The following is a 9,318-nucleotide window of genomic DNA, read 5'->3' on the forward strand; positions in this document are numbered from 1 at the left end:
AAACATAATTAAAATTATATTTTTTTTCTCTTTTGTGCATAGCATGCACGAAATTAGTTGGCAATACTTCCATGCTTAACAAGGTTGGCAAATTCAAATCACGATTAATGTTTCGAGGCACAGAACCAACGAATTAGTTATTAGTAAGTACATTTGGAAGATCACTTTGTTTTGGTGAACTATATAATAATGTCAATGCCAGTACATGTAACATTCACTCAGTGCTCAAAAAGAAAAAAAAAAAATAATGTAGGGAAAGATAGAAGGAATGCTTATAACAATTGAAAAGTGATCCATTAGGAATAATCAGTTTATGTGAGGGGTTTGAATGGGTGTATTTTTACTGTGCTAGGAACAACCCCTCTGTTATCTATTTCCATTTTTAAAGGAATGGTTCTGGAAGTGGCTTTCCTTCCAAAAATGCTTTTAGCAGCACCAGTGACCTCTCTGGTTGGGAAAATGGAGCTTCATGAGCAGCTCCTCTTATGGTGGCAAATGATAAGATGTCTCCATATACTTGTGTCCAACCGGCCACCTGAAAAATATCAGAAAATGGTTTGAGTTGAATGGCAGGGCATCAAAATGTAGTGAAACCTTTTTCAGGATCTTAATGCATTCCAAGTCTTCAGTTTTAACCTGTCTTCCCTCAAACCATGCTCTATAGGACACTGTTGTGTTGAGTCCAAAGTCCTTGGCTAATCCATTTACCAGGGATCTTGTCCCAGTTAATGGGATGACTGAATCTTGATCTCCACTGCAGAAAGAGAAATTTCTTTGTTTGCTTAAAAAATGCACTGTCTTGAATCATTGTGATAGGAATACAATGTATAGACATAATTAAGATGTTGACAAAAGAATAAAAAAGAAAAAAAAAAAAGAAACTCATTTACCTGTATACCAGAACCCTGATACCTGACTTAGCAAGTGCACCTAGAATAGAAATGGTTGGAATCTCTAGATTCTGCATGTCATATTTAAGAACACTGTGACATAAGGGAAAATATTAGTAGCTAACTAGCTATCCAATACAGGTCTCGGAGAAAAGGAGAACATATTTTTGTATTAACAAGCACCCAAAATTCCAGATCTGGAAAGTTTGGGGCGTGGATGAAACATCTGTTTTGTCCCTCTCTCTTTCATTCCGCTCCTTTTATTGAAATTAGAATGCACTAATTTTTAATTCCATGTTATGTTCTGTTCTAATTAGGAAATGTATGAACAACAACGAAAAGTTTAAATCTCATTAGATAAGGTAAGTTATATTGATCGTCAACAAGGTTCAACATAAATGGTTCAACATAAATGATAGATGGTTGTGTTCCTTTAGCATGTTGGCAGAGATTTGATATCCTGATTGTACGTGTGAAAATGATTTTATTGATAGAGACAATATGCACTTTGGTGATCTCTACACTTTGAGGGTTAGGCTCATGAAGTTCGACTATGGGGACACTTTATTTCCAACAAAAATATCGTTAAACTCAATTAAAGACTAAATTCTCAAAGATACTAGCCATCATGAGATCCCTCGTAACAATTTTCTCTAATGTTCTTCTTGGTTTTCCTTGATCCTTTTTCATAGGTCTGTTAACTATGTAATTTAATTGGTGCTTCAAATTTCCACATATGTAACTATTTTAACTATTTTTTGTCATTTTTTCCTCATCTAGTGCTACATCAATATTTCATTATATTCTATCACTCCGTATCTTGTCCTTTCTTGTTTTGCCACACATTCATCCTAACATTTCTCTCATCTTTTGGTCGTGTATTCCCTTATAAATAGAATCCATGTGTTCTATTTGGTCCTGCCCTAACCATGAACTCCCTACGTGACTCTTCGGTTGTGATTAGTGCAATGCCATCTTTTATGCTACAAAACTTACTCGCTGCAAGTTGACCATGACGTGATCCCTACGAGCTTAGCATGGAGAGCTTCCTGCACATCTTTCCTATTCAAATATGCGATAGTTTCATCTTCCACACAAACATCTATCTTGGCACCCTCTTGCTACATAACAGATGAAAGCAAACAAAATAAAATAAGTAGGAAAACATCTAAAGCAAAAGTCAATTAAAATGGGCATAAGATGGGGAATTTGACCAAAATAGTTTTTTTTTAAAACTAAATATCACTTTGGGTAATCTTCAAATAATTTATTCGACTAGTTGATTCATGCCACGTAAGAAATTAATGGCACCACAGAGTCACCAGTTTAGGTGTGTGAATGACTTGGTGGTATCACTCTGAATGGCTTCACACAGTCAAACACGTTTCACCGAGTGGAGCTGAGTTGATTAGGGGAACCAATTTCCTACGTGATAAAAACCATCCTGTCTGGTAAATGTTTGAAGACAACCCCAAAAGAATATTTAGTTTTAAAAAAATACCTATATTAGTCACATTCCCCAATAGAATGGATAAAGCATATACCAGTTGAGTCAGTTGATTCGGCACATAAGCCTGTTGATCTGCTGATGAAAGACACACATCAAGTGTAACATCATATGTATCAATATACCTACTAACTTCCGTTGACACTAGCCTATTTACTCCGGAACAAATGGGGGTAAGCGTCCCACCCTGATGTTGTCTCCTAATTTGGGAATAGTTGCATACTTTGGTGAAGATTTCGTAAGTTGAATCTGATATTAGTCCATGGGACCAGAAAAACTCAGCTCTGGAGTTGAAATCCGTGTTGAATTCGACAAGAGGATTCCCTATCTGTAAATATCAACATATAAAGCAAGTTGTGCTATTCAAATTAACCAAAGTTTTTCTTCTTATGTATCAATTATTATTAAAAACCTCTCATTTGTGTGTACTCACTGCTATCCCCTTGAGATTGAACTTGGTCTTGGTTTGAACAATGAGTTGTGCAAGTTGGGGTACATAATGACCTGAAAACTAGTATGCATTACTCTACCGCATCTCCAAAATGAAACATTATTCATTTAACACAAAGGTGTGTGTGTGTGTCTATATATACATATATATATTACTACCTGCATAGCTCTCCCCTGTGATAAAGAAATCATTGTTTTTTAACTCTGGGAATTTAGTGAACCAACGCTGTAGGAAAACAAGATTGTCCCTTGCTGTAAAGAATGGAAGTGGAACTACACATCAGATTTTGAGAAATGTGACATCTAAACTAAACTATAAGATGGTCAATTCTTAAGCAATTCAATTCAACTTATTAGAAGCTAAACTGTGACTCATTTACATGCTATTTTGCACAAAATTAAATTGAAGAAGAGAAGAACCTGTCATTTCATCATTCACAAAGTCATAGAAAGATTTATTGGCAGAGTAGGAGAAACCAACACCAGCTGGTGATTCCAAGTACAACATATTTGCCTCTGCAACAAGAAGGAAATGAAAATCAGTAAGCAATTTTGATTAAACCTCAAAGCATATTTCAACCAAAAATATAAGATTTGCTGAATTGTTGGATTACCTTTGTTCCAACTATGTTCATTCTTCAAAAGACCATTTTCACTTGGTTTGAAAGGGCCATGCTCAACAAAAGCTCCAGCTCCAACAGAAGAACAACCAGGCCCTTCAAAACCCACAAAGCATCTTAGTTGCTTCTTCCACTGAGTCTAAATAAATAAATAAAAGTTTTGACATATACAAAAACAGCATGTATATTATAATACCTCCATTTAACCATAGAACTAGTGGCTTTGAAGCTGGTTCCACTTCAGCTTCAACAAAGTAGTAAAACAAGGCTCTCTTCTGCTTGTCGTCCACTGTAATGTAACCAGCATATTGCTGGAATTTGACTGGTGGCTGCCCTGGCAAAGTGCTTATCTTATCAGCTTGTGAAAGTGAATTAACTCCCACAACACATTGTGCTATAACAAATAATAGCAGAGTTGCAGTCATCATAAAACACGATTGAAATATCATTGTAAGATCTGAGAAGGTGTTGTTGGCTTGAGGATGGTTGTGTTGTGTGATGTGAGTATGGCTTCTTAGTTTGTGTCCGTACTAACCCAGTGATTGGGTGAAGGTTGAACGCAAAGTAAGGAATATAGTAAGGGGACTATATGAATATTATTATTATTATTATTATTATTATTATTATTATTATTATTATTATTATTATTATTATTATTATTATTATTATTATTATTATTATTACTATAGCACTATAGTATGTGTCAATGTGCATATTATATGGTCCATGACTCTGCAAATAAATTTTTGCGGTGACCCCAATATCTTGACTCTTGAGTCTTGGAGTTTGATTCTGACCTCATTTGGTGCATGCTGGTAGTTCCTCCGGTTTTGATTATGAGTAATAATTTTTATTTTATTTTTTAAAAAAATATAAGTAAATCTCACTTATTTATATCTTATTTAATAAGATTCTCTTTAAAATATTTTTCATTTAATAAGGTTAAAAAAATTATGTTTAATATCAAATTCTAATAAAAAAATTGTTTAGATACAATTTAATTAAATTAATCAATCTTCTTAATAAACGTGGAATGTGTCTTTTTTTTTCTTCTTAAAATCGAAACCAGAGGAATATTGTTTATCTAAAACAAATTAAGGGTCTTTTTTGTTTTTTTCTGGCGTGTTACCAATCGGATAATCAAGCGTTCATTGAATATTGGAAATGTTGAAAGTACAATTTGAATTAACTATGAAAAGGGGAACACAGATCAATGAAATCCTAATTATTTAAAAAAAATAATGTGTTGGAATGTGTTTGTTTTGTGATTGACATTTTTGTTTTTTTATCTTTTCAGTCTATGTAGTAGTAATATACAGTATATATTTTTTATTTTAATACTTTTTAAATTATTTTTTTAAATAACACTTATAATATTTAATTTTTTAAAAGTTACTCTTTGGAATCACTTTAGTTGTTAATTTCTATTTCTCTATTCACACACACAAAAATAATGATTGATACTTCATCGCCTTATTTAATGGAGTACATTACACCAATCACTTTCAGGTTTTAGTTTATTACACATGATACTTTTCTATTTTTTGTACATAGAAAAACCCCTAATTTATTAGGATTTGTGACACATGATATTTTTTATCTTTTCAGTCTATGTAGTAGTAATATACAGTATATATTTTTTATTTTAATACTTTTTAAATTATTTTTTTAAATAACACTTATAATATTTAATTTTTTAAAAGTTACTCTTTGGAATCACTTTAGTTGTTAATTTCTATTTCTCTATTCACACACACAAAAATAACGATTGATACTTCATCGCCTTATTTAATGGAGTACATTACACCAATCACTTTCAGGTTTTATTTTATTACACATGATACTTTTCTATTTTTTGTACATAGAAAAACCCCTAATTTATTAGGATTTGTGACACTAACCCCCCCACCTAAACACCGTGCAAAATGTTAAGTGAATGAAAGAGAAAGAGCAACATTTAACAGTATAACATATTAGCTCAAAAATCAAATTAATTCTAGTAAATATGCATTCCACTATTGTTAATGTAATGGATGATGTTAGGGAAATACAATTACTTATGTTATTACTAATATAGCCTTGGCAGTTGTAACTGAAAGTTGTAACTGAATTCTGTAATTAGTTGTTAGTTAATTAGTTACTTGTTATAATCGGTAATTTGTTAGTCAAGCTACGCAGCTATTGTAAAAAACTATATTCTTGAATCCTCCTCATTGTAATTGATTCTATAATCAATAATATTTAACTCGGATTCATTTCTTCCCATAGGAATTCCTGGACAATTTTACTCTAATTCTTCGAATCATTGCATAGATTCCTAGGATTTACTCAGTTTCCTAAACATCCATAACAATTGGTATCTAGAGCTTTTTTTCTGGGGAAATGGCTGAAGCCACGCGCACTCAAGCATCTCTGAGAGATATGGAAGAAAGATTGGAAAATCGTATTACTGAGAAAATGGAACTGAAACTGGCAGAATTAGCAGGCTCCTACAGCATACATTGAGTGAATCACTCAAGATGGCAATGGATGAAAGGCTGGCCGCCAAAGACAAGGAGGATGTCAGCTCTTCTTGGTAGAATCGGGCAATACAAGGGCGTCATGATGGCAACGGGGCCTCAGGTGATCGATTTACACATTATGTTGGCTATACTAGGTTATCAAGAATTGAGTTTCCTAGGTTTAATGGGGATAATGTGAAAGAATGGCTATATCAATGTGAAACTTACTTCTTAATGGATGAAACTCCTCCAGAAGTTAAAACCAAGTTAGCCATCATGCATTTGGAAGGCAAAGCCCTTAAATGGCATCATGCATCTAGGAAAATTCTCTGGTCTCAACACCTCCCTAGTTGGGAAGAATATGTTTAATTCTTAACTGAAAGATTTGGGAATGCTTGTGATGATCCCATGGCTGAGCTAATGAATTTGAGACAGAAGGGTACCATTAGTGAGTACCATGAGCAATTTGACGCCATCATGACACGATTGGATTTACCAGCAGACTACTCCTTAAGTTGTTTCTTGGGAGGGTTGAAAACTGAAGTGCAAATGATGGTTCGTATGTTTCAACCCCAGTCAGTGATGAAAGCATATAACCTAGCCAAATTGTATGAATCAACGGCTATGCAAGGTACTGCAGTCACATTACCTAGCAAGAACAAATATGCTGTCCCAATCAAATCCTTGTTGGGACCCAAACCACCAGCAGTAACTGAACCAAAATCCATGAAAACCAAACCAAGACTCACCAAGAATTTGTCACCAGCATTCATGAGTGAAAGAAGGGCCAAAGGGTTGTGTTATTTCTGTGATAAGCCATTTTCTGTGGAGCATGGCTTGACACACAAGAAACTAGAAATTCACACCTCATGGAGGTTGACATAGAGGAGGACACTGTTGAGATAGAAAACCATGTGGGGGGAGCTGCAACATAGTTTGAGGAGGCACAAATCTCTGTCAATGCCTTGACAGGGGTTCCAAATTTCAGAACCATGCATGTCACAGGGAGATACAACAAAAAGCCTCTGCACATACTTATTGATAGTGGCAGCACCCATAACTTCTTGGATGTCCATGTAGTTGCAAGAATTGGGTGCAAGATTGAAGATCTTAAACCTCTAGTAGTCACAGTGGCAGATGGCACAAAAGTGCAAATATCTTAAGTTGTACAAAATTTTACTTGGGTAATTTAGCATTCCACTTTCACTTCAGATGTCCTGTTGATTCCCCTAGGATGTTGTGATATAGTGCTGGGTATTGAATGGTTGATCACATTAGGGGATATCACTTGGAATTTCACCAAGTTGAGTATGGAATTTATGGTTCAGGGCAAAAGACATGTATTAAGAGGTTCTAATCAAAGCAGCTGTAAATCCGTCAAGAGCCCAACTCTTAACAAAATAGTGAACAATAGTGTGCACTTGTCTATGATCCAAGTAGGGATGGAAGGTGGAGTATTACAGGCATTAACAACTCATGCCACTAAGGTGGACATTCCCACTGCTATTGAACAGATTCTATGCCAATATGCAGATGTGTTTGTGACACCGACACAACTACCACTAAGTAGAGGTGAGCATGACCATAGAATCCCTCTCTTGCAATCTGCTAAACCAGTCAACAAAAAACCTTATAGGTATGCCAAGCAACAAAAGGATATCATTGATAAGATAATCCATGAGATGTTGGACTCAGGAATCATTCAAACTAGCAACAACCCTTATGCTAGTCCAGTAGTGTTGGTTGGGAAAAAAGATGGCACTTGGAGGTTGTGTGTTGACTACAGGGACTTGAACAAGAAACTATCAAGGATCGGTTTCCAATTCCTTTAGTAGAAGACCTCATGGATGAGTTGCACGGATCTACTATCTTTTCCAAGATTGATCTTAGGGCAGGGTGCCACCAAGTTAAAATGCATACTACTGATATTTACAAGACAACATTCAGAACTCACAATGGTCATTTTGAATACTTGGTCATGCCATTTGGCCTCACCAATGCCCCTCCTACATTTCAAAACCTGATGAACACTATCTTCCAAGAGTTCTTGAGGAAGTTTGTGCTAGTCTTTTTTTATGACATCCTCATCTATAGTCAATCCTTGGATGAGCACTTACAACACTTACACAAGGTTTTTGTAGCAATAAGATCAAACCATTTGTTTGCCAAACAATCCAAACATTACTTTGGTATGCCTCAGGTGGAGTACTTAGGGCATGTCATATCTGTTGAAGGGGTTTCAATAGACCCTGCCAAAATAGTGGCAGTCCAAAATTGGCCTATGCCTGCTACTCTTAAACAACTTAGAGGGTTTTGGGGCTTGGCAGGTTACTGTGGAAGATTTGAGAGGAATTATGGTACTATGGCCAGACCATTGACTGAAATGCTAAAAAAGGACAAGTTTCAGTGGACTCCAACAGCCAAAATAGCCTTTCAACAACTCAAAGAGTCCCTCACCTCTGCACCTGTCTTGGCTATGCCTGATTTCACATAGATTTTTGTCATTGAAGTTGATGCTTCTGGTCAGGGCATAGGTGCTATGTTAATACAACAACATCATCCCATTGCCTTTATCAGCAGGATGCTGAATCCGTAGCAGCGGGCCTTCTCCACTTACAAAAAAAAGCTACTGGCAGTAGTGTTTGCTGTCTAGAAGTGGCGACACTATCTCTTAAGTAGGCCATTTGTTATTAGAACTGACCACATGAGCCTCAAATATATGCTGGAACACAGATTGACTACTGTATTTCAGCAAAAATGGTTGGTCAAACTCATGGAGTTTGAATTCTCCATTGAGTATAAGCAAGGCAAGGAGAATGTTGCAACTGATGCCTTGTCAAGGTTGAAGGATATTGAATGCAAGGCACTAACGGCCCAAACAATTCAACCAAATGTATTGGACAGGATTCAAAGCTCTAGGGTTTCTGATGCTTCATTAGCAACTATCATTCCAGCATTGAAAGAAAATAGCAGCTCTCATAAGCATTACACTTGGCTTAATGATCAATTGAGGAGGAAGGGTAAATTGGTGGTAGGAAAAGATCTCCAACTTAGACAAGAATTACTACATTGGTTTCATAATTCTACACCAGGAGGTCACTCAGGCAAAATTGCAACTTGTAAAAGAATACAGGTTGTTCTATATTGGAAGGGTTTGACCTTGGATGTCAAACAATTTATGCAGCAGTGTGCCACCTATCAGCAGTGTAAGTATGATCATTCTGCTTATCTAGGGTTGCTGCAACCATTGCATGTGCCAGATCATGTGTGGCAACACATATCAATGGACTTTATAGAGGGTATACCCCTTTCGAATAGCAAACAAGCTATCTTTGTGGTGGTGGATCGTT

General features: G+C 35.8%; 1 protein-coding gene across 1 annotated transcript; it reads right to left on the minus strand.

Annotated features, from left to right (window-relative positions):
- Positions 1-98: 98 nt before the first annotated feature.
- On the minus strand, positions 99-4,036 carry LOC114369302 (serine carboxypeptidase-like 45). Its single transcript, XM_028326507.1, has 10 exons — positions 3,664-4,036; positions 3,462-3,563; positions 3,268-3,363; positions 3,007-3,099; positions 2,831-2,901; positions 2,435-2,725; positions 1,887-2,011; positions 891-983; positions 637-754; positions 99-535 (listed from the first exon to the last, which is right to left on the minus strand). Exons 1-10 carry the CDS (start codon positions 3,914-3,916, stop codon positions 383-385), a joined length of 1,395 nt encoding a protein of 464 aa, XP_028182308.1. The 5' UTR covers positions 3,917-4,036; the 3' UTR covers positions 99-382.
- Positions 4,037-9,318: the final 5,282 nt, after the last annotated feature.

This window comes from Glycine soja, chromosome 10, assembly GCF_004193775.1.
Source record: "Glycine soja cultivar W05 chromosome 10, ASM419377v2, whole genome shotgun sequence".
NCBI classification, from domain to species: Eukaryota; Viridiplantae; Streptophyta; class Magnoliopsida; order Fabales; family Fabaceae; genus Glycine; species Glycine soja.

What these genes read in the sequence shown, in the direction of transcription:
- LOC114369302 (XM_028326507.1), bottom strand. Translation starts at nt 3,916, where the DNA reads ATGATATTTCAATCGTGTTTTATGATGACTGCAACTCTGCTATTATTT. An exon ending in AGTTCTATGGTTAAATGGAG is followed by an intron (nt 3,564 to 3,663) that starts GTATTATAATAT and finishes TGGGTTTTGAAG; the next exon opens with GGCCTGGTTGTTCTTCTGTT. An exon ending in TCATGGTCAACTTGCAGCGA is followed by an intron (nt 984 to 1,886) that starts GTAAGTTTTGTA and finishes CTTATGTCACAG; the next exon opens with TGTTCTTAAATATGACATGC.